The sequence below is a fragment of the Columba livia genome, chromosome 3 (genome assembly GCF_036013475.1).
Source record: "Columba livia isolate bColLiv1 breed racing homer chromosome 3, bColLiv1.pat.W.v2, whole genome shotgun sequence".
Taxonomy (NCBI): domain Eukaryota; kingdom Metazoa; phylum Chordata; class Aves; order Columbiformes; family Columbidae; genus Columba; species Columba livia.
Genome location: NC_088604.1, coordinates 25,493,300 through 25,519,143, shown reverse-complemented (window position 1 = coordinate 25,519,143; position 25,844 = coordinate 25,493,300). Strand labels below are relative to the sequence as shown.

Sequence of the window (25,844 nt, the reverse complement as noted above, 5' to 3'; positions counted from 1 at the left end):
CCCCTCGTAGCTTATGTCCAGGTATCTGCCTCGCTCCCTACCAAACATTTCCCTGAGGTTGTCAGTGTTTTGACTTGCACAGCCCATTCGCTGCCACACGCCCAGTGCACCCATATATCTGCCAGCTGCACCTGCCTGTCTAAAGCAGGGTGCCAAAGGCAATAGTGAGTCACTGCGGTGGTCACTCCAAGACGCTGTTGTGTGAGGAACACAGGTTGTTCTTGCCGTGTTTTGTTTTTAATGGGGATAAAGCTGTACTTCCCACAGAGCTTAAAAAGTGCAAAACAAAGCCTTGAATGACCTTTCAATGGGGATAGCTTGGGAGGTGCCTTTTCTTTTAAACTAACTTCAGCAAAAGTATGAGGAAACAGTCAGATATGTGTTAAAATGAAAGATGATTCCACACATCAGACAACCAATCCAGTTTTTAAATAATACCATACTTTATTATTTTAGATTAAAAACAGGAGTGTTCAAAAATATTAAAACTGCTCCAACTGCAGCCAATGGAAATATTGTCTTTGACTTCAACATAAACAGAAAATGTCTGAGTTGATCTGCAAAAACTCTGAACACTGGAGTGATTACCAGTCACTGCCAGTCATTAGCTTTCCTCCTTTTCCTCTAATTCAATCAGGTTAAATCTTTCACAGGCAGTACATTTAATTATCATTTATTTGTTTGCTGTCTAGACTGATAGTTTCTTCACAGATTTTTGAGAGGAAGGTGAAAAGCTGAACCGTTTCCAAAACCTGTAATAGGAAAAAAGCCCAGCTAAACAAACAAACAAACAAAAAATTGAGAAAGAAAGCCTACCTAGGTCCTATGGAGAAAGCAAGAGAGATTGCTGTTATCTCTTGGAGGGAGCTGAGGGATGAGCTTACAAAATATGCAGATTTTATTGACCATCTTCCCTTAGAGCAAAGTGTTGCCGCTGCTGTCTCTCTGGCTAATCTGTCACATTACACTCCCAGCTTTATCTACTCACTCTGTGAAAGACAAATCCATAAAGGTAAATAAAAATAACAAATAGATGCAGGATGGTGCTAAAGGTGGACTGTAGATGAACAGAACTTGGCCTTTGTTATTTGGGGTAGTGACACATGACCACAAAACAGGTTTACCAGCTTGCCACTGCTTTAAAGATCTCGCTCCTTTTCCTCCTCTTCCTTTCCCTAGACCCACACCAAGTCACACAATCCTATCCCATCCTTTGTATTAGCTTTGGTGTTCTGTGGGATTCTGTGTGATTCTTTGTGTTAGCTTTGGTGTTCTGCAGCACGTTCACAGTTTGAGTCAACTCCATATGCCATGACAAAATGATTCACCTTTTTTTTCCTAGTTTAATATTCCTCTTGATTCCAGTACATTGCGTTGCCTTAGTGCAGGGTCAGAAAACACAAGCCAATGCATGTGAGGGGAGGAGGGCCAAGGCAGGGGGAGAGCAGGGAGAAGGGCACAGAGCCTCTTTCTTTATGTGGAAATGAGCTGTTAGACCATCTCAAGCCCAAACGTGTAACTTCACCCATGGCAACGTCGCCACAGACATTCTAATTCTTTGTTACATGCCCTGTAGACTTGTCTTAACAGCCATCTTCAGCCTGTCAGTAATTACAAAGCCTGGCTTAGGTGATTGAGCAATAATGTGATTCACAATGAACATAAAGAACTCCAAGAGAAAACTGTCTCAGAGATCAGATATTAAATGTGGTTACAGGCCTAAAACGTAGAGTAGCATCTACTGAGGTGTTTCCAAAGCACTTAGCTGAGAGCTGTGCATGTATTTTTAGTTGTAGCATCTTTGTCTCAGGAACCTGGCCCTCACCTGCACACAACCTCCTTGGTCATTTAGGACCATGTCTTTCTTTCTAAAACAGACTGAGAAACAAGTGTGGCAACAACACCAAGGACCCTGCAGCCCATGGTAACTTCTTCCAACAGCGGTGTTTACACAGCGTGTGGGAGCCCTGGTGAGACAGCAGCCAGCAGAGCTGTTCCCACACACGACGTGGCTTCCCACAGGGACCAACCAGAGCTCATGTTCCACCCATTCTTCAGGAAGTTCAGAATACAAGCTGCCAAAGATACAAGTGGGACATAAAATTATTTTAATACCTGAATTACTCAATGGAAGGCCAAGGTTTCCTTTTTTGATCTAGTTGGTCTATTTGCAAATAGGCATTTCAGTTCATCAGTATTTGCTGAGCTAGCTAAGAGTGCATTTTACTCTTGAGATGCCTGGAATGTGCTTAGGCTTATTAGTAAATTCAGTCTCCTGTTACATATAGTAATAAACGTGTTTCTACTTGGGATTTTGAACAACTATTTCATGATTTAGTTAAAGCCTTTTCCTTGGTGGAGTGCCACAGAATTATACAGCTCTTCTGAAAAGGAAGATTAGAGCAGACTGGTGGAACTAGAGTCATGAGAAATTTGAGAAGAACAAAGGTTTCTCATGGGGATAATCCAGATGACCAAAAATTGCACACATGCATACACACACTAAAAACGAGTTTATAAGGTACCATTACTCCTGTATCAAAGCCCAAGAAGAAAATAACTAGTATTAGACTTAATTATTTTGGGTATGGAGTCTTTTGGCTGTGTCTGCTGTTCTTCCTTCTAGCTCTGCTGCTATACGACTAGCACAGCCTGCACCGAGCAAACCTTGCAGCTGTCTCTGCCCCTTTGCACCGTGCATGGATCCGTGCAGGGCACAAACTCCCCAGCAACGCTGCCTTGGCACTGCTCCTCCACGGTCCTAGAAAGAACAGGCTCGCAGTAGCACAGATAAAACCCAGGAATCCTGATGCCAGCACCATGGAGCGGGTTTGGCAGATGGACAGGTGCTTTTTTACACAACTGTGCAAAGTACAGTTCCTGTGATAAAACATTACAGTATGTTACAGGTTATTTGGGGCAAGGGTTACATTTCCTCTAGTCTCATTCTTTGGCAGAAATGGGGATTTGGATAAAAATTAAAGAAGATATGGACAGGAACAACTGGGTTACCACATGGAGGCCTTATTAGTGTTACTGGCAGTATTAGCAAGGGTTAGAAATGTGAGACATATAATCATTTACAGGCATAGGAGAGAAACCAGGCAGTTATTTTCTATAAACTTCAAATACTAGAACAATGGAGCCTTGGGGGATTCAGTAATGGGAAGCATGGTTTGGGTTCCAACTCTTACCTCAACTGCTCAACTTTAACTATTTATTTAGATAAAAATCTTTCTGAATGCCACACAAAAGGCATTTCTATATTACAGAGCCTGAGCTGAAACAGGGAATATAAACAACTGAAATATGTACCTTTCACAAAGCAAAGTTATAAACACATACTTGATCATATAAAGGTGAAGCACTACTTTAAAAGCTTTTTTCATATCTTTATTATTTTATGATCATGGCCTTAGTATCAGCTGTTGAATGCCCAAGTAAATATGGTTTGTCAACCCTGCCAAGGCAACCAGCCTGAGAAGGGGTGAGGACACAGTACACACTCCATCTACCTGCTCCTCTGACCTTCTGCATGGGGAGATCAGTCACCAGGCCTCTCTGAGTCCCATGTCAGGGGTTTGACAGGGAATATACAGCTTTGAGCAATGGGTCCCTCAGTAGTCCTGACCTTTCCAACACTCTTCTTTGTCCCAGTGCTCTCCCTTGCACTTCCCAGTCACTGATGCATCTGTCTTAAACCCTCTTCTGAGTTACGGCCCACCAAGGACGCACTTTCACAAGCACTTAAAGGCCGGCACGGGGCAGGGATGCTGCTAACCAGTTCCTGGCTCCTGTTAGCTATGTGGATGCAAGCAGAGGGGATGGGATGAAAAACCATATCTGCCGAACCGCTGCCAAATTCACTGCCTGAGGGGCCCTGCTCACAGCTGCCGGCCCTGCCTCCGAGCACCCCTCACCCCGCAGGCAGCCTCTCATCATCACCCTCTGCTGCCCATGTCCACGGGGCCCTGGCACAACGCTTTCTTACACAGTGATTGCTGGCAGACCTTATGGGAAACTGAGGCTCTTGCTCTAAGACAACTGGATCTCTGGAGCTGGGGCTCTGCAGTTAAGCTGAGAAATAATTATTCTAGGTACTTAAATTAAGCACTCTGGATCCCACCCAAAGCAGCTTGACATCTCTGCTCCTCAGCTTGTCTGCCTGTACATTAGACCACCTGTCAGTTCTTCAGAAGTGCTATAAATAACACCGTATTAAAAAATGCTGTAAGTACTAGGCCAACTTTTAAAATTGTATCAATTAGTTCACAAAGAGAAATTTCACAGAAGGCATTTTCAATATCATTTGTTTCACATCCCTTTGAAATGGGGTCTCCAAAACATTTCTAACTTCCCTCTGGAAGAGAGACCCTGAGAAGTACTTGTGTGGTGGAAACACCTTGGAGGTATGAATGGTGATAACAGTTACCTTACGAAGAGCATGTGATAACAAATACTGTGTTTCTCAGTGTTCTCCCTTTCAAGGTTTCTTATTATTATTTGAATTTGCACGGATCCCTGTCTAAAAACATTTAGAAAATCACCAAACAACCAATTTCATCAAAGAGACAAGGAGAATGCAATTCCAATACTTTTCAACTTTTCAGTAGAACTTTATACTCCATATAAAGTAGATTATACACAATATACAATATGAAGTAGATGAGATGAAAATACTTTGTAATTAAAGATTTGGAGATAAACTTGCAACTGAGGAAGATGTAATTGATCTCTGGAGACTATTCAGTTTGTGATTACCAATGGACTATTTTCTCCATTCCTGCTACTTAATATATCCTGTTTTTCACTATATTCCTGAAAAAAATACTTTGGTGTAATATTAGATCTTAAAATAGATTAGTCTCCACTAGCTATCAAAAGCTGAAGGAGCTAAGGTATGGCACTCAATAGAAATTTGAGATTGCTTTGCAGGAGTTTTACAATGGCAATAGCTAAGAAGTACTATTATGTAAAAGCCTGTAAGTTAGTGTTTTTCTTGTCTTGTGAAGCGTGGGTTAGTCTTTAAGGAAAACGGTGCCCTGGTTATTAGAAAAATACCATAGGGTATTTGCTGACTGCCTTAATCTTTATAACTAGATGCAGTTCTTGAGACTCAGCTACTGGCTGGGCCCTAGTACTTTGGACAAAAATCAATAAAAGTAAACTTACGTGTAATCTTTCTGTGACCATCCCTGCTTCAAATTGACAAGAAGATTAAGTGTTCAATCAGATCATTTGGACTTACTCAGGGGCTTGGAAAGTTTTCACTATAGTTTTTTTAAAAACTCCTCATTTAATAAAATCCTGCTCTGCTATCTCATTTTCTTCTTGAAGGTTAGGTTGTTTCCTACCGCTGTGTTATCTAGGGTACGAACACCTGTATGTATGGCCATTTAAAATGCAAGAGGATTATTCCCATTTGCTTCCTTGTTACATGACCAAAAGCCTACGAAATTATCTTGCAAATATTGACTACTCCCACCAGAAATCAATCCACCATAACTTACACCAGAGTAACAATACTGAAGGATGAAAGGAAACAGAACTGCAACACACAAAAAGCTTCCAGGCAGTGAACAAATACACAAAGGAGGGGCAGGGAAACAGATCCTGTCTTAGGAAATTTGTGATATTTCCATCTTTGCGGATGTAACACTCTGGCAGTTCAGTATCTGAGCTGGACCTGAGCTGCATGCATGTGGGTACAGAAGAACTGGAGATTCGTATCGACCTACATATCAGACTTCTGCTTTCTCTGTCAGGGAAACTTCACTACATGAGGACACATCAAACTGCTTCCAGGATGGGAAATCTTGTGGCTCTAGGTTGCTGGCTGGCAGAAGAACATGCCTCCAGGTGGGACCCACCCCAAGGCACGAGCCCAGCACGGTGCTTTGGCTTCTTTGCCCCTCGGTGGCCTGGGGTGTCCCTGGCACTGCTGCTCACAGGCTCTGCTTTTACTTCCTGGTCAGGAAAACACTTAAGGCTGAAAATTTGTGTTAAAACCAAGGTAAGAACTGCTTCTAGTGCATCTTACTTAGGAATTCTGCTTTATACACTATGGACCAGGATTGTAGTCTTAGCTGCTAAACTTCTCTGTATAAAATAAATAAGCTACAGTCTGAGCATGGCAGGAAAAATGAGGCCATTGCTAAAGAGAAAAACATGATTTATTTATCCTACTTTCCAGCTAACTTATGAATGTTCCAATTAACATTCAACTAATATTTGGGTGTTTGGGCATTGTTTTCAGAAGTTAATCATGGAGCTAGGACTTCTTGTGGACCCTCTTTCCCTGCAACAAAACTGCACAGACCTACACTCCTGCCTGTGGTGGGAATCCAAATAATCCAGAAATTCAGTCTCTTTGATACGCTGCACACATGTCCAAATTCAGTCCTTTGTAAAGCTTAGCTGTAAACAAAGCCTTTGGAAGGATTTTGTACACAGCCCCCATTTCAGGTCATACCTCTAATGTTTCTCCTGTCTTATATCTAAAAGGAAATTTAACTGTTTCTAATATTGATGATGAATTAAGTTAAATGTTAAAGAAAACAACTTGGCTTGCATAGAGGATTAAAAGACAGTCTTCTGTTTTGATATTGAGCAGCTGGCATTATTTTATCATACACAGTTATTATTTACTAAGAAAAAAAACAATGAAGTCAACTTGTGGAAAACAATCTGAAGATAGTCCTCTAGTATAGGCTGTCCAGCTCAGAAGATGCCGGAAAGAAGATAAACTGGGAATTAATTTGGAAATTCTTACTTTCCTTGGAAGTACTTTGTATCTTGCGGGCATCACCAAAGAACCACCTCTTTAGGAGAAATGAGGACGTGGTGAAAGGTAAGTTGGTAGGAGAGGGCATCTGCAAGGGAGCAGGTCATGGCAGGAGAAAAGGTGAACAAGATGCAATGAGTGTCAGTCACCACACCGGACTACTCTGTGAGGTAGCAGCCCAGCATTCTGCACACAGAATAACTCACACACTGCAACCTCCATTATTACCACTGGCAGCATTCATGACATGATTAGATATGCCAGACTCAATCAAAGCACCGTACTCCTGTATTGTGCACTGCAAAAGAATACGTGAGCTTCTAAGAAACTAGAAATGCAAGTTATTTGCAAAAGAACACACTGATACGAACCAAAGTGATAAAAAACATGATTTTCACTTCTTATATAAACATGAAATATTATAGACTGAAATGCACAATTCATTTGTGTTGAAGTAAAAAATTCCGACCCTCAAAACCAACTGTATGAATGACAAATCCCACAAAATACTAGAAATGCACCATTCAGACTCATGCCAGAATTTAATCCTACTGCAGGTGTTTCCACACATCAGGTGAGAGCAAGAAAAAGAAGTTTTAAAGCAATATTGAAAAGTCACAACAGTGTCTTTCATACACTAATTGAGAAGTTAGCTTGGAGGAGAATCAGCATTGTAACTTTGACTGGAATAATAAGTCTGTTAGTCATCTTCCTCACTATACAGCTGGAAGACCTTCACTTGAAGATCCTTCAAAAAAATCCTTCACTTGAATCTTTTCAGTGTCGTGACTCCCCTCAAATGGATTATTTAATTCAATGTATTAGTTGGCAAGACTTTCCGCATGAGAAATAGTTGCCTGAGCACAGATCTCTCAAGTGCCTCAGAAAATGCCCGGAGGCCTCCTTGCTCAAAAGGAGGCCGTTATCTCATCTGCTGCTCACCTGAGTCATTTACACTGGTCACAGGTGCACATCATAAATTATAGACCTGGAAGCATAAAAAGTTGATTAAAAAAACAAAAATAAATCTTTTTTCTACCAAACACACAGTTCCAAAACTTTGAAAGTAGATTGTTCTATCTGAAGTCTTTTGATTTTATTCAGAGAATAACACAATATTCAGCAGCGTTAACTTGACAATCACATTGAACAACGCCGCTTTTAAAAATTTTTGCAGATGATTCATGAAGAGAAACAAACTTTTCTTTCTTCCCTGTAATAAAAGCCTCATCACAAGACATCTGCATTTTACTTATTACTTCTCACGACAGCCAGTTAAAGAAAGGATTCTGTAGCAGCAGTCTCACCCATGAGTCTACACATCTTTCATCTCTCCCAGTGGGTATATTTTCAAAGTGCCAAACTATAATACTTTGTTTAGATTTAGTGGCAGCTGATTTGAACAGCATTGCAGATACATAAAAGATGAGTTGGATTGTTCTCTGTGGAATTTCTAGGGAGACAAGAACACATGAACCTCAAGGGCAGCTCCTCAGGGTTGCAGGTGCCATATTTTCCTCCCACCAACTTACTGTCTCCAACTTAAAAGTACATGGGCCTTTTACCTCAACTATCCCAACTGTAAAGCATTACCAAATCCCTACTGACCTTCATCTAAATTCTAACAGCTGATAGTTTTTTATTAGTTTTCAAGGCAAGGATCAGCAGGATCTCCTATGATTTTGTAACTTCAGTACATATTTGCTTCGTAAAATATTTTTGTTTCCTGGCACAGACATTTCTGGCTGTTGTCATGCTGCATCAGCAATAAGATAAACAAATAGCGGAATCTTACCTGGAAATGATTTTTCCAACTCTGCAAAAAAATAAATGTTGCTTCTTTTTTACAATTTGATGCAGACAATTTTTTGTTCCTTTTCATACAAGGTAAGGCTTCTCCATTAACTTTCTGTTTTAAAACAGAGCAGAGATAAGAACAAAACAGAAAAGCTGGTATTTTGGTAACTGGACATACAATTTAATACGAACAATCATTCTAATTGCTTTGACCGAACAAAGAGTTACACAAAAAAACACCAACCAACAGATTGAAAATGTACTCGAGTCAATGGTCACATTTCCCAAATAAATGCTGATTGGCCCTGTGATCAGCAGATAACGCTTCAGGAATGAGGAACAGTCCCTACCTGAGACTGAAAAGCAGCTACTCATGAGATAAGGAAATAATAAAATGTCCTAGTTATAAAACAGATCTTGTTGGAGCAAAGGGAGAGTTTAAGGGGAATTTGGACTGCGTCTGCTCTTACAAAAGTTCCATTTTGCTAAGTTTAGGCAAAGGATGTTTTTCAGGAGGAGATACTTCTTCCCACAAAATGCTTTTCTAGCGAACTTTTTTTTTTCCAAGTTGGATCAGGAAGATTTTCCTTTGGACTGTCCAGAGAAACTAGTCAAGTCTTGGGGCTAGAGATACTGGTACAGAGCTAAACTAATAACACCATCCAAAGTACTGCCTGTATGTTTAGAGAAGCTTTTTTTCATATTAAGTGTACTGGAAGTAATTATACATGACATTAAGTGTACTGGAAATAACTACACAAGATTATGCATGTAGGCAGATATTATACAATGGTAGCTTGTCTTTAAGTCATATTTTATGTGATGCACAAATGAATGCTTCTGCATGTGATGCTGTCAGCCTTAGAATGGCTTATACTCCTCCTCTGTGCCACAGCCCCTCCAAAGGAAAAGGCCTGTAGAAAACTCCACACAGCCAGAACACATACATTAGAACTGAAGGGGAAAAGGCTTCAGCTGAAGACAGTAAACACCTCATAAACGGAGCTGACTTGTCACGCTGTTGTGCTAAAGATTACAACGTGAGAAAACAGAGTTTCCATTTTTATCAGTTTTAATGGTGCAGAAGGAAAACAGCCTGGATTTCTGTTGCAAACAATGTATCAGCTCTATAGTTGATAAGACTAAGCACACGGGTTGGAAATCAAGCAGATAATGGCAGTGAAATAACACAAAAAAAAACAGCTGAGTTTAATCATGGAGGAAGACAGACACTGAAAATGTACTTTTGAATTTCAGGTCAAAGAGCAGCATTAGTGGTCAGCTGAAGAGTATGGGCTGCGCAATAGCAGCCTGCATTGCAATAAAGCTGATCTTGGTTTGGAAATCTTGTGTATGTTGCTGGAAATGTTTACAGTCATTTATACACAGCAGCACACTCAAAGCAGCTGGGATCATACCAAATACCCAATTATTTCAAAAACACCTCTCAGCAACATAGTGCTCTCGCTATCAGCCAAGTGAACCGGGAGCAAGGATCCTAAATAACCTGGACAGGTTTGCCCAGATTCAGAAGATGAAAAACTTAGGTTTGGTCTGACAGAATATTTGCTCCAAAATCAGGCCTGACTGCCCCAAAAGAAGGAAAGAGACCAACACAGCTGGCACAAAAGCCATTAGGTGCTTCTTGGCCACGTTTGTCACTGCTGGGGCTCCTCACATGCTCCAGCTTGAACTTAAAGTTGTGGAAAACCCGAAGCTGGGTGGCAGTGTGGTGGCACCAATGCTGAATCTTCATCTTTTGGTGCAACTGTCCTCAGATATCCAGGGCAGCACATGAAGTCTCTTTGTTGTCTCAGATCTGAAATAAAGTACGACTCAGCTTTTGTGTGAGGAATATACCTCATCAGACTCTGTTTGCCAAGCATGAGATTTTTTGACCTCCTGATTTTTTGAAAATGAAAAAGGCAGTTGGATCTTTTAACTCAAAGAAAAGATTGTTTTATTCTCCCTCCAACTAACCCAACAGGCCTTCTCCAAATCTACAACAGTACCAACAACAGTATTGCTTTGAGTTAGAGATTGGCCATTAACGTTTTAGCCAGAATTGCCAGCTTTTAAAAAATCATATGTCCCTAGAAACTGTGCATTCAAAATGTTTGTATTTTAATGGTCACTGCTTGTTCTTGTTCTGTCAATGCTGCTCTTTGTATACAAACTTAGGTCATTACAAAAGTAACCAAGATATAACATATCTTAATTTTGAGTGGTTTTACTTTAATATTTGATATTTTTCACTAATGCATTTTAGACTTATTATTCTAATGTGTTGGAAGCTTGTCCTGTCCTTGAGGCACCTCATATCCTGGAAGAAAGACAATTAGGTAGTTCTTGTCAGTATAGTCATTCAGTTAATAAAATATCTAATAATACAACTCATCCATTAGTGGGTTATACCACAATTTAAATATTCTACTAATCCTCAAACCCTCAGCTGTGCAGTCCTACTGCACAACAGCTGTGTTTGTCTCCAGGGCCCAAGAAGAAAGAGCTCTGTGACGATGATGAAAACAAGGGTTCAGGCATAATGAATTTCAGCTTCTGAGTCCTCGTTGTTGGCTTTGCAAACTTGCTTATATCCCTGACTTTTTAATGGTATCCTTAAAGGACAGACCTGTCAGAAGTGAGAGCCTTTCTCTTAATGTAACACGCAGCTCCTTATTTTTGCCTTTTCATTTAGAAATCGCTTGAAATAGTACTGAGAGGCCTTCCTTCTATTTTGTATCAAATGTAAAACACACACCATGAGATTCCCCTGCACTCTCTTTCCTGAGATGAATGCTGTTCTGGTCCCCTTCAGGACAATGACCAGGTAACTAACTCATTTTTAGCATCTTCACTAGCTGGCCCTCCTCTTGGCACCACAGGATGTGAGCTCTGCGGCCCGAGCACAAATGGGGGCATGAGGTGCATCTCCCTGGAGTCTCACTGCACCCACCTAGAGCATCTATATGCCCCTAATGTGGGGAATGTGATGTGTGCTCTGATCTGCAACACATACACACTGGCCTTCAGTACAGCACCCACGTTTCAGGACTGTTCACTCAGGAGGTTCATTGAGGCACCATCTGGAATATTGTGTCCAGTTCTGGGCCCCTCAGTTCCAGAAGGACAGGGAACTGCTGGAGAGGGTCCAGCGCAGGGAAACAAAGATGATTAAGGGAGTGGAACATCTCCCTTATGAGGAAAGGCTGAGGGAGCTGGGGCTCTTTAGCTTGGAGGAGACTGAGGGGTGACCTCATTAATATTCATAAATAAGTAAAGGGTGAATGTCATGAGGATGGAGCCAGGCTCTTCTCTGTGACAACCAACAATAGCACAAGGGGTGATGGGTACAAACGGAAGCACAGGAGGTTCAATTTAAATTTGAGAAGAAACTTCTTCTCAGTGAGGGTGATGGAGCACTGAACAGGCTGCTCAGGGGGGTTGTGGAGTCTCCTTCTCTGGAAACATTCAAAACCCGCTTGGACCCCTTCATATGTAACCTCATCTAGGTGTTCCTGCTCCAGCAGGGGGATTGGACTGGATGATCTTTTGAGGTCCCTTCCAATCCCTGACATTCTGTGATTCTGTGATCAGCCACACGCGTCACACACGGGTCCTTCCCGCCGCCTCACCAGCCCGCCCAGAGCAGCTACCGAGCCCCTTCCAGCCTCTGCCGGGCCCGGCGCCGCGCCCCCCGCCCCTGTGCTCACACTGCCGAGCGCGGGGAGGGCCGGACCAGAGGCGCAGGCGGACATTTTCCCGTCGCCATTTCCGCAGGACAAGGACGCCTCCTTCCCATGTTGGGGCGTGCTCCGGAAAAGTAACGGGGCAGCGACGGCCTCGCGGTTTCCCCTGGCCTTGCTTCTCCAGAGGGCCCCCCCCTCCCCGCCCCGGCCAGCCCCGGGGTCTCTGAGAAGCCGCCGCCACAGGCCCCGCTCCCAGTCCCCAGGCCGGCAGCCGCCTGGGCCGCCCCGCCGCCAGGGGGCGCCTCAACCCGCCCGCAGCGGTCGGGGGCGGGGCCTGCCGGCGGAAAGTGCTGAGTCACGGCCTGACGCGCTGCCGCCGTCACGCGTGGCGCCGGGCTCGGCTCCCGCCGCTGCCGAGGCGCAGAGCGCTCCGCACGCCGCGCAGGCTCCGCTCGCCTCCCGTTCCCGGCCGGCATGGGGCTGCTGTCGCAGGGCTCGCCGCTGAGCTGGGAGGAGACGCGGCGGCACGCGGAGCACGTGCGGAGGCACGGCATCCTCCAGTTCCTGCACATCTACCGCGCCGTGCGCGACCGCCACAAGGACGTCCTCAAGTGGGGCGACGAGGTGAGACCCCGGCGCGGCCCGGCCCGGCCTGCCGCGGCCTCCACCACCCGGGCGCAGGTACCGCGGCGGCGGGGTGGGCGCCGCGCCGGGGCCCGGGCCCTGGCTGCCGCCCTGCCCTGGAGCGGGTCCGGCCGCGGCGGCTCGGCCAGAGGGGAAAGTTCAGGCTGCCCGGCGGTGCTTTGTTTTCCGCGCACACGTTCACTCACTCACTCACCGCCTCCGGTTGCGCAGCACGGTTGCTCCGGTGTTACCTTGTGGCTTTAACCGCTTAAATAACTTTCGGTGCTTCATCGGGCATCTGCAAACCTGCCCTCGGAGCCCTCGGGAGGTGCGTTCCCGGGAGTGGTGATGCCCGGCAGCACTTGCTCGCACTGCTCAGTTTGTTTGTTTTCTGTAGAGTGAGGTCTGACTAAAGCGTGTCAGTGTTTAAACTCCGGGGTAGCACCAGCTCAGCCTCAAAACTGGGTTTCGGGAGGGGAGCGAGGGAAACAGGGACGGGAGGTGTTCGGGAGCTCAGCAATGGCAGCCCTGCCACCATGCGCCGGGTCTCTCCGTGGTCCGGGCTTGCCCCTGTGAAGAGGGACCTGACGAGCCTTGCTTTTCTCCAGAGCCTTCCAGGTGTTCAGCGTGAGTGGGACAGCTTTTCGGACACGAGTGAGAACAATCGCTTGGGTTGTGACTTGAACTTTGTTATGGGTACTTTGCACCAGAGGGCTGTGACATTATCCACGGGCCTTACTTGTGTTGCCATGCAAACCCGTGCTGAATCGTGTGCCAGGCCGACAGCAATCTATAGGGAGCAGGGGCTCGCTCCTGTGTTGATCAGTAGGATTTCCCGAGGGTCCCGGCTTTCCCTGGAGACAGGAAAAGCTGGAAACCCTTCCCCGCCGTGGTGTTGGTGTGGTCTGGTGTTTGACACTTGGGGCTGTCTGTGACGTGACTGCAGAGAAGTTGAAAAGCAGAGTAGAAAGCAAGCAGTATAGGGGCTTGTCCATCACGTCTCCCTCATGCTCTGTTTCCTTTCTGAATGGCAAAGGCATTTGTCAGAAAGCTTTGTCTGGGTGGTGACAGTAGCTGTTCACAGACACTCTTTGCCAAAGGTAAATGCTGTTACCTGTGTGCACCTTGGGATACCTTGGCTCTTAGTCTGTTCTTTAAGGGAACTGCTGTCATATATAACATAGCTGAGCAAGGCAAGCATTGGAGCACAGGAGCTGCTTTCAAGAGGAGTGAGTGGGAGCTTGGCCACTAAAATCTGTCCAGTGGAGGGAATGATGCTTGCCAGCACATCTAGTCTACACTACGGGGTTTTGTAGCCGGAGTGGTGTGGGCTCAGGAAATTAAATATCCTTACCTCTATTCTTGTCTGTTGTCTCTGTGTTCCTACATCTTTTGTATGACTGAAGTTATGTTGACAGAAGAGCCTCACAAACAGTCTTAAGTTCAGGAGTATAGACAGAGCAGAGTCTCTGTATTGCTTTGAGACTTAGCTTTAGGGTTTTCTCATTAATCTTTAAGACAGGCTACTCACTTTCCAATGGGTGTTACATTTTAGTTGTCCTGGCTTTCTCAGGGTGAGATTTCACAAGATAGCTAAGGTTGATCTGCTAGCAAGCTGGTTTGGCTTCCCTCTGCTTGCTCCAGGTTTGTGTTTCTTCTGCCTTCCTGGCTACATGAGTTCAGGAAGTTAACCCAGCAGAAAACTCTTCTCCCATTCAGTTTCTTAGGGTGATTTGTTTTCTCAGCAGAGCTTCAACTGTTTCACTGTGAGATCCAACAAGTTCTGTTTAACGTGAGGAAAGCAGCAGGAACATGTGGAGGAAGGGGACAGGCAGAACCAGCCCCTGCAGCTGTACAGTGAGACTGCACCCCAGGAGCCTTGTTCTTCCTTTGGCATGGGGATCCCACTGAAGAAACTATTTATGCTTTGTAAATGGTGGTGCATTATGTTTAATGAGATTTGCAATTTTGTTTTGTCTTGCTCGGTGTTGCTATAGGCAGAGTTTTAAGAGCAACATGATTACTGCCATGTTTCTGATAAGGAGGTAAGAGCCGTATTTGAAATTCCTGTGAACATTCAGAGAAGTTCAGGTAACCCAGTTCATCATCTACCTCAGATTTTAGCAAGTGGTAATAAACTCAAATGTGGCAACTTATCTTTATCCCACTGTATCATGCATTTTTTTTTTATTTTTTACATAACACAGCATTTAGGAATGAATGTGTTAGTGTACCAGATACTTGCTGCTAGTCTGCTCTTGTGCAAATAGAAAAGAAACACCTGTCTCCATAACTTATTTCAGCTGTGTTGTAGATAGACTACCAGGAAAAGCAGTAAATTTGTTTTCCATTTTTCCTCTCAAATATCTAGTTATTAGAAGGTGGCGCCACATTTACATGCAGCTTAGATGAATCAACTGACTAGCTGGACAATTTCCATAAAAAGCCTTTTGTGCACTTTGACTTTTATGTATAAAGTCATAGCCTGAGGGTGTTTTATTGTCTTAAAAACCTCTTGGAGATAGAAATCAAGAATGAAGAGAACAGCCCTCACATAATGGTAGAGATTAAATCAGAATAAACAAAATTACTTTTGTATTTGAGAGATGTTTCTGAAAACAAGTTTGCCGAAAGATGGTTTTTTGTTGTTGTTTTTTTTTACCTCATTTTTAATGAATGCTTTTGAAGAAAAAAAAACCCGACTTTTTTAGCATATACTGAGATTGTGTTTCAGGGCAGATATGTGAATGCTTTAGCTGATGCAATTGTGGAAAAGAAACCTTGTGTTTACTCACAAGCGTAGCACCAGCTTTTGCTTGGGATCTGTTTTCAACTGGACTCTGCCTCTCCCTGTGTGTTGTAGCTGTGCTGGTCCTTTGGGGTGCGTGTAACTTCCTGGGGACTCCATTCCCTGTGGTCCCAAGGAATAAAATGTGTGAGGAATTGTCATGTGCTTTCCGTTCCTTGAGTGCCAGACAAAAGTGTTGAAGCTAAGTGCTAACAGGGCAGGATGGTGGCACTTGTTTTGAAGGAAGTGAGGCAGCATCACAACTTGGGTTGCAGGGTGGTGTTCCCTAATGGTCCCATAATCACCTGAGTAAAGAGCTGGAAAGGTCAAAACACTGGTTCTGCTACCTCTTGAAAAGTCAGCCCTCTTCTCCCTTGCAGGGTTAGTACAACCAAAAGGTTTACCAACTAGCTGTTGTCTTTTTGGGAGGGTGGTTCTTTTTTACCCTGTTTTCCACAACGATTAAGTCTTCTCAGTGGTTAAAAAAAGAAGTCTGTAAATGTGAGTGTAACAGAGACTAGGACTTGCTAAGGTGGCTAAACATCACACACAGGCATTTGTTCACTTCGCCACCCCACCACTGGGATAGGGGAGAGAATCAGAAGAAAGGTAAACATCATGAGTTAAAATAAAGACAGTTTAATAGGACAGAAAGGGAAAATAATTATAATAAAAATAAAGAATATATGAAACAAATGATGCACAATGCAGTTGCTCATCACCTGCCCACCAGTACCTGTCCAGTTCCTGAGCAGTGGTCCCCAGCTAACTTTTCCCTAGTTTATACACCGAACATGACATCATAAGGTGTGGAATATCTCTTTGGCCAGTTTGGGTCAGCTGTCCTGGTTGTGCCCTCTTCGCAGCATCTTGTGCATCTCCAGCCTCCTTGCTGAAGAGTCCTTGGCTTGGTATAAACATTGCTTAGCAACAACCAAGACATTAGTGTGTTATCAGCATTCGTCTCGTACTTAATCTAAAACATAGCACTATACCAGACTACTAGGAAGACAATTAACTCTATCCCAGGTGAAACCAGGACACTTGCTTAAAAAAATAACATTTGTAAAGGTCTCTATGAACCTGCAGGTAAAGGTCCTTTGCCTCTTAATCATCCTGCTTCATTTAAAACTGACAGTTGGCCTCCTTGTTTATGCTTGACTTCTTCAGACTGTGGAAAATACAAAACACTGAGCTATCTCGTTATGCCTCGTCAAACCTCTCCTTATTGTCCTTGCTTTAATGCACACAAAAGCTGAACAGCAATTAGATCTTCTGAGGAGACCCTGTTGCGCTAAGCAGTACCATCTTGTGGTCTCCTTGTGTTTTCATCTTCTTTTCCCATCCAACCATATATGTATATCTTAGCGTTTGCAGAGTAGTCATCATTACGTCTTGGTTTGTGTTTCGTTTTGTGGGATTTTTTGTTTGTTTGTTTGGGTTTTTTTTTTGTGCAGCAAATGCAAAAACCTGCAGATTTTCGACTGTGTCAGTAGAGTTAGTAGGTACTATGTGAAACGATTAGTTTGTGCAACTTGGCAAATGTTCATGGTACCAAAAGAGTTTAAAGGGTTTTTGAGAGCAAGACAAAGCCTATTCTACTGCTTCCCAGCTTTTGTCCCTAAAAGCTCTCTTCTGTGCCAGCACATTACCAATCTACTATGCTGTTCCGTTCCCCTTGTCTGCTGGTTGCATTCCTCTAGCTGACGGATGTTGCTTAAATTTTGTTGTGCGGCTTACTGCAGACACTGTGATCAGACAAGTGGAATGGCTGGCCCTTAGCTGGGCTTGCTGCCGTTGCTTTGTGCTGAGCATGCACACGAGTGTACGCATCGCAGCACTTCATGCATAGCTGCATACGTATATGTATGCATACATACATGTAATACTTCTCTTCTGCAGTCTGTTTTGCTGCTAAATGTGACAGGTTGGTTTTTCTCCAGGCTGAAAACCTATCTGGACTGGGAAGAAATTATATAAGCAAGGAGAGCTGGAAAAGGAAAATTAAGAGACGAAGAAACAATGAAGAGTAAGGAAGAGCTGCTTCAGCGTATCAAAATGTCAAGAAAGGCATGGTAGGGTGAAATTCACTCAGAAGAAAGGGTGTAGAAAGCAAGCATGGACAAAACATGACAGTTTCATTTGAAAGTATATGTGAATGAAATGGCAGTCTGACTTGCCCAGCCTTGTGCAGTGAAATTGGACATAATGACCCTTTTGTTGCATACAAGTCTTGTTCCCATTGGTGTTGGGACGTAGCACACAATAGGCATCTTCAGCTTTTAGAAAGTTATTTTAGAAAGTTATTAGAAAGTTATCTCCATCTTCATGGAGACTTGAAATTAAATTTGGAGGCCTTTAAACTGGTTTGATAATGGATTGTATGTTTGAGGCAGTATGAAGAATGTGCTGCCTCACTGCTTGCAAGTTGAGGTCTTCCTGACTTCATTCTTTGTTTTTTCCTGCATGGTATCTCAGGTTTTTTTAACCTTCTTTTGATCTTCCTTCTGTACTTTTGGTTCATTTCCCTACTTATCCATTAGGTTTTTTTTAATTATATCTGGTAAATCAGTTAAATGAGGATTAAAATGAACATCTTCTGCTGAGCACTTCCTCATGGAAGAGGCAAAGCAGCCCTTCTTGGATGCTTCAAGAAGAGAGGTCAGAGATTTCTTACCAGGATGTCCCAAAGGTGCTACTTGTTATTAGAAGATGCATGACAGTCTTTAAAGCATTCTCCTTTTTCCTAATGAAAGGCTGAGCTGTGCAGTCAACTCTTGCATTTGGAATTATTTTTCTCAGGGACCTAGCTACTGCGCTAATGTCTTGCTGCAATTTACAGCTTCTATATGTTGTGTTTTGTTGTTTTGGTTTGGTTTGTTTTTTTTCAGAGCAGTAGGAATATACAGATGATGTGATCAGTAACATTGCACCACAGTCTGCAGAACTTTGGACTGGTAAAATAATTGCTGCATCTTAAGGAAATTGATTTGGGTTCAGATGCACACAGTTTGAGGCTCCTGTTTGTCACCCATTTAAAACCAGGAACAAAATCTTGGGTGTTTTTTAACAACAGTGAATCTTGCTTACCAGCTGCATGAAATAAGTACAGCTACCATCCTGAAAACGCACAGATAAAGTTTTGGTCATCTCTTCACTAAAAGACAACAGCAAGGCATGGTGAGAGACACACATGCACACGGAAACATTCAAATAGAGATAAGAAAGGACTGTGACTGATAAGAGAGGCAGTAGGTTCAGAGAGCATCATGGTGTACAGGAAAGGTGGTATTCTTTTCTCATTTTACAAGAAATTTGGCTAACCTAGTGGAACAGAAAAGCAGCAGATGTCCTTTTAAGATAATTACTTACTTTACAAAGCCTAGATGTCCTGTGGAACAAGATGCCATGTGATAGCTTTGAAGCTGAGATAGACACATGGATGACAAGAACAGACAGTTTATTATGGTTTCTTTAAATTCCATGTGCTGCAAAATGTATGTCCCTCTATCCAAACCATTTGGAAAGTTGTCGAGTGACTCATGGGGCTTCTTTTATGGGTGTCTGAAACTTTCTAACTAGCTTTTTACTATATGTGTTATAAAATAATCACAAAAAGTAGTTCTATTTTCCTGGCTGTCAGTAACAGATCTTAAAAAAATTTCAGCCAAGTCCTTATACAGACTTATGGTCAATATGATGAGGATCTCACATTCTCACTTTGTACAAACTGCTGCAATATACTGGTGTGCAGAAATTGCTTTGTTTTAAAGCGTTTGCTGGAGATCTTGTGCTTATAATAAAGCTAACGTAGCCTGAAGTCTTACAAAATTATGGTTTTTACATTTGAGCTCTTGTCATTTGAAGGCAATTACTTTTAGTCTTCCCTTCCCCCAGCAAAATTCCCCAAACAGAATGTGTTTTTGAATTTCTCTCATGCAGAAATTCCTGGTGAAGGCTCCCTGCCAGTCACAGCATGTGCGAATACATCTGAATGGAGCTGTCTGAACCGATGTAATCGCCTGCTGGCCACGTGGGGGGAAGCAGCACTCGTGAATGATTTGGTTATTCGTCATGTGTCTGCTCCTTCATCCTTCCTCTCTGAGCTTTATTTGGTTAAATAAAGGGACACTGACATTATTTGTTTACAAATGGATTTAGGGCTTCCTTGGTATTTTTGTAGCTGCACCTGCTATTTATCATAGTGGTGTTTCTGGGTTAGGGTCTGAAGGTATGATGTTAATGCATCATCAGCTCACAACAGCCTTGAGTATATATATATGCAACCTCTAAAATGAGTACACTAATGCGTGCAAATGTAACTCCTTAAATTTTGACTTGAACAAAATAGGTGCCCTTGAAGACAGTCCATGCTCATTCTTTCCCTGGGTGCTTTGGCTGATGCTCATGAAACTACTTCTTCCACCCAGTTTTAATCCTCACATCAGGGAAATTATGGAATTACATCCGTACCCACTAGCTCGCAAAATGTACATGATGTGTTAACCTCCTGACGACTGATTATTTTGCTTCATCTCCCTCATGCTCGGTTTTTGCATGGCCGGGTGATGAGACAGGCACAGGTTGTGCTGCAGCATCGCCTGGGCGCTTTGCCACTGGGTGCACTGCACGTGACAGTGCAGGACTTGCTGTAGGTTATAGTGAGATGCTTTTTCTAAGGCTAATTTTGCAGTTTGTGGATACCAGTTTGGAGGAGGGGTTTTCTTGTGTGTTGTGCTTAGGTTTTGTGTATGTATGGTTTTGGCCCTAAAAAAGCTGTGATTTGTCATAAATAGTGACCAGCCCTCATGGAATGCATTGGTTTCCTCCTTCCCAATCTCAGATCTTAGTAAGAGACACTTAAATTATCTGCTGTTTGTATATTTCCGATAGCGAAATATTTTGTTCACAGTGAACTGCCTTCTGTGGATGTCAAGTGAATTGCTATGGTTTTGTCCTGGGATTGTTGTCTGTTGTTTCATCCTAATTCCTCTTTTGCCATGGGAGTTCCTCTTCTTGCTGTGCAGACACATTATTTTACTTAACAGTATAAGAAAGAGTGAGTAGGAAGGATGAATACAGGAAGGATTTTATTCTTGATGTTTCTTGTTTGTTGTATTTTTTTCTTCTTACTTTCTGATGCAAGAGACAACTTAGAAGCTTGCAGTGTCTTGTTTCACGGTTGAGTAAATGATCTTTTTAGTAGTCCATAAAAATGTCTAGCCTGTGGGGAACAGAAAGCATAGTTCTGCCAAAACCACTTGTTCATTTCTGCTTTTAATCTAGAAATTCGTAAGTGAATGAAAATTATCCTAGTTGTCTTTTTATACTACTACTTCAGGTATTATATAGTACTGCAGTCAAAGAGGAGACGCTTCTCTAACGAGCCTTCTTTAGCAGAATGCAAATGATTATAACCTCTAGATTTTAGTTTTCAGCAACCCAGTTTCCTGGTTTGTGGTGTGTGCGGCACAGGACATCTCTAGTTGTATCGTATCATGTGCCTAAGAAGGAAATCTGCAGTGCTGATGTCGGCAAGCAGGAGGGGGAACAGGCTGGAGCACTTAGCCTGGGCTGGCTGTGTTGACTGAGAGCCCCTGCATCCTCTTAATTTTTTGGTTTTTTGTCTGCGGTTGTCTTTAATGTGGCACAGGGGTTTTTATTTTTTGCCTCTGTGGCACTTCCAGACTTGTTTTCCTCTGAAATTTGCTCCCTTAGGGCATAGGCTTGCCTTTGTGGGCCAGTAAACCTTTCATTAAAGGTACATTACCAGCTGGTTATTACTGTGGCTCCATGTTTTAGCACAGTAGTGTTGAGAAAATAACTGCTTTTAAAAAAGTTCTTGAGTATTACACTCTGCATCCATCAGAAGTATGTGTACCTACAGAAAAAAAATTGTCCTTTTCCATCTTAATGCTGAAAACTTGTGGCAGAGGTTCTTTAATGAACAGTCAAATTATTAAAACTTTTTTCTCCTGTAGACTGTTGTTTTAATGATATGTAGTATTTTAATGATGCATTAACTGATTAATAAATGTATGGGGGAACTACTTTTTTTTTTTCCCATAATGGAGCTTAATAACAAGTGAAATTAGTGTAGTTTCTTTGATGCTCTTGACAGTAAAGTTTATCTCTATTCTCTATTGTATACATAAATACAGGAGGCAATACTGCACAAAAATATTTATATTAAATGTTGTAGTGACTTTTGGTAATAGTAAACAAAAGCTATGAGACCTCATTGGGTGTTTAGGAAAAAATTTCAGTTTCTCTTAAACCTCCAGTCCCAAGGTGAGGTACGTATGAGGAGACCACTAACAACTGCTCCAAGTATATGTGGCAATAGTTGCCCACTGGAAGGAGAAATAAACTGTTGATAACATTGTCATTGAGGATCAGTGGTGGTCTGTGGTCACCCATGATCAGGATTTTAGTCACAGAATGCTTTGGATTAGAAGGGACCTTAAAAGATCATCTAGTCCAATCCTCCTGCCATGGACAGGGGCGCTTTCCACTAGACCAGGTTACTTAAAGCCCCATCCAACCTGGCCTTGAACACTTCAGGGATGGTGCGTCCCCAGCTGATGGATGATCAGGAGTGTCATAAAAGGCAAACAGGGGGAACAGTTTTTCACGGGTAGAGACCATCCAGACGTGCATTGTCTCATTCTCAAAAAAGCTTCTCTTAAGGTCATTCTTCATAAACTATTTTCCTCTATTATACAGTCTTCTCATCACCTTACTCCCGAGTCCATGCTTACCCATGTTTTCATATGCAGACATACCTTGTGGTAAACACTTTGAATGTTAAAATGATTTTAACATGAATTCTGGCAGCAGAGGGTTTACTCTCAACCATTAGATAGGATTTATTCCAAGTGTACTTAGCATGATGGTGTTAAATTGAGTTTGCAAGAGGGGTTTTGATGTCAGAAAACAGACCATTGCCAAGGCAAGTATTTGGGTGGTGATCCTACGTGGGACGTGTGTCATCTTTGGTTCTCCTTCTTCCTCAGAATTGCTACTAAAGAGTTGCCTAGCTGATTTCTTCATTTGTAACTAGTGTGTTTTATGCAGAAATAATGTGTGTAATTATGGTCAGATCACTCAGGCATTCAGACACAATTTCAGACATGCTTGCCCATTTCCAGAGAACAGTCACCTTTCACTTTGCCAGTGGGCAACTCCAGCACAACTGTTTGGCTTAATGCATGGAGGGTGGTTTGGCTCCTCCCCAGCTGAGGGACTTCAAGGTCTCGCTTGTGGTTGTATTTACAGAGCCAAAGAATTTTCAGAAGCCTGGAATTTATTTGATAGCCAATTGTGAGAAATAATCATGACAAGTGAAGTAACGCCATTTTGGTTGCTGTCCTGCTGGCAAGCTAATGGTGAATGGTCCTTCCCTAGAAGATACGGCGGTGGAGAGGAGCTGGCCTGAAAGTCCTCTGTAGTTGAAGTATGTTGCTAGTCAGTAGTTGAGAGGAAGGAAGCCTGTAAATAATAGTGTTTTTGTGTTGGCTCATGGGTAGATCTGTTATACTCAGATTATTTGCTTTCACTAAGAATTTGTTTGCTTTTTTAATGCATTTAACTTTGAATTATTTTGTTAGGCTTGCTCTCTGTTCTTGCATGGATTTACAGCTTTTGCCTTGCAGCCTTGCTTGCCAAACTATTGTTCCTTCTCCTGTTCTTCTGGTTGGGTCCCACAGCAATTGTGCAAGCCAGACAGCCCTGGGATGGTCGGAGAGGTTCATCTGCTGAAGCGATGTGGTGTGTGTCCGTCTGTCCTCAGGGAGAAGCAGGGAGGCCACCTCTTCTCGCAGCTGTGCAGCAGGTGCTGTCTGGAGCACAGAGGTGTGCAGGGTTTGCATGGGATGAGGGCACTGGCGAGGCACATGGGTCCAAAGTGACTACCTGCCTTTCCATGGCCAGGTACACTTCCCTGGCCAGCTCCTAGATGGGCTGCTTGTCAGCCGCCTGCATCAGTAGTTTGACCTGATGTGCACTGTGCTGCTTGCTAGGGAGACTAGTTAAAATTAGGGAGAAAAGTGAACTCGAAAGAGCTTGGCAAAAGGATGAATTATGAGTGTTGGATGAAACCCTGCAGATTTGGCTTTTGGACTCTTGAAGCTCTGCTAGGCGTGCTGATGCTTTCAGCTTGGCTGTAATTCTCTGAAGTTTATTGTGGATAGAAAACATGTGAGAAGTCTGTGAACAACGAGTTGAAGTTAAATGTAAAAATGTGTGAACTCTGAATTTGTTTCTCTCTTTCTAGCTGTAGGCTAAATCTTTTGATGAGCTTAAATTAAATTTTTTAAGGATGCCCATTCAGTCAGTCTCTCTGTTGGCAAGATACTCTGTGGGTTACTTGGAATTCTTGGCAGCTGTCTGAAGCTTTTTTTCTGTTCTCATTAAAATTAATGGCAGATCTTTTGTGTGTTAAGACAGCTTTGAAGATTTAGTCAGTGTTTCCCAAGGCAAAGAGTAGTAGTTGTTTCTAAAGCTAGATGCATGAGCGCAATGTATTCACTGCTGCCCTCAGATTATGAAACATTTTGATTTCTTTGGTTTTGCCTTCTTGGCTTAGTGTTTCTTTACACTTTGGGCTTCTTTTCTTTTGTGAAACTTGTACTACAGTTTACAGAGAAGTGCAGTGTTCACACTGTCAGCCGATTGCAGTTGCACTTGCAGAGGGATTTTTAAAACTGGAGGTTAATCACAGTAACATATCCATGTAACAGTGGGCACATGTTCAGCTTTGTGGTCTCTGGAGTGCAGCTGCGGTTCCTTTGCCCTCCACCATGCCCGTCCCCGTGGGCGGTGTGATCAGAGGCCAGGTGTGCCCTGGGCTTGGCACTCATTCACGCGTCCATCTGTAGGACACAGAGAACTGTGCACTTGCCTATCTCTTCTCGCTTAGGGTGGGTCTGAGTGAGGATGATGCTTTTCCGAAGCAGGAGATGTTGTTGATCATGGCAAGAAACTGGAAGGTGCAAGAGAAGTCTCTTTTTATTGCCAACAATCATGGCTCAGGTGTCACTGGAGAGGCTGGTACTAGATAACAAGTAAATCAGTGTTGGAGTGTGGTCTGGTTCACTATTATCTGTAGTTATCTCAAGTAGATTATTGTGGCATAACACATACAAACCACAAAATATACCACACAAAAAAAATGATGTCTTGAACAGAAACTATAAATGATTATTTTTTTCCAAGGGTTTAATATTTGGTCGTAAGAAAAAAATACAGATACGTGTATAATTGCTGAATGACTCCCTCCAGAGTTTGTGTTTAATCAGATTCTGTAGAATTATTAATACAGGCACTCTTGCATAATGCTTCTTGTTGTTTGATCACAAATCCCGATGGAGGATTATATTCATTTTCATGGTAGCTAGCAATAACTATTCCATGAACCAAAGAAGCCACCAAAGAAGATGAAGCCCACCAATCTATTTAGAGTGTGCTGGAAAATACTGCACAGATTGCCTGTTCTGGCATGCTGCTTTTCTATATGTGTCAGACTGATGTACTAAATAGAAGTTGCTACAAGTTAATATGCTGCAACTTTAACATCAGCATCTTGCTTGAATCTCAGCTCCTGGGACTGGACCAGAGGTGTTTGGTAAATACTGGTGGATGTGGTTCTAGGCAGTGTTGGAAAATAGCACTGAGGAGCATGGTGCAAAACCTCTGACAAGCTCTCCCTGTGGAACTGCAGCCTGAATTTTTAACCACAGGTTGATGGAGTTGTGGAAGTCTCAGAGGCAGTGGTTTGAGAGTTTCCAACAAAGGGCACCACGTCTCGCTGCTGGTCCGGCTGGGGTTTTCCAAGCCAGTAGCCTCGTAATGCATTTCTGTGTGTGACTTCTGTTTTTCCATGGCAGGTGGCACATCGTGCTTGAAAGATGTTTCTTAAACAATGCAAAGCAAGTAGGTGTTGGGAAATTGATTGTGTCAGTAAGTATGAAAGGGCTTTAAGTTCCAGGCAGCTGTTAGGTTGCTGTATGCAGTGGCACTCTAAAAGTCCTTACCGGAGCTTTGATAGCAACTATGCGTGGAGATTAGAAAGTTTGACATGAGGGTGTTCCAGGTTTGGCTGCTTTTGGATAATCTCTGTTAGGACAACAGTGTTCTCCGGTGCTTGGAAGCAGGGTTGGCA

General features: G+C 43.0%; 1 protein-coding gene and 1 long non-coding RNA gene across 5 annotated transcripts in view; one reads left to right on the top strand and one right to left on the bottom strand.

Annotated features, from left to right (window-relative positions):
• Nucleotides 1–420: 420 nt before the first annotated feature.
• LOC110361967 (uncharacterized) lies at nt 421–12,532 on the bottom strand. 3 transcript variants are annotated; one of them, XR_010471161.1, is made up of 3 exons: nt 12,295–12,532; nt 8,580–8,693; nt 421–7,772 (listed from the first exon to the last, which is right to left on the bottom strand). It is a non-coding gene; the product is annotated as an uncharacterized LOC110361967 (long non-coding RNA). The 3 variants fall into 3 exon arrangements; XR_010471162.1 differs by having other exon boundaries at nt 8,580–10,400; nt 12,295–12,483; XR_010471160.1 differs by having other exon boundaries at nt 8,580–12,483.
• A 140-nt stretch (nt 12,533–12,672) lies between these two features.
• GCLC (glutamate-cysteine ligase catalytic subunit) overlaps nt 12,673–25,844 on the top strand; it is a 37,282-nt gene continuing 24,110 nt past the window's right edge. The window contains exon 1 of one of the 2 annotated variants that reach the window (XM_065056098.1): nt 12,673–12,894. In XM_065056098.1, the coding sequence (XP_064912170.1) occupies nt 12,745–12,894 (150 nt within the window). In that variant the 5' untranslated portion in view covers nt 12,673–12,744. Of the gene's footprint in view, nt 12,952–25,844 lie in introns of both variants that reach the window. The other variant, XM_065056097.1, reaches the window with a different exon arrangement.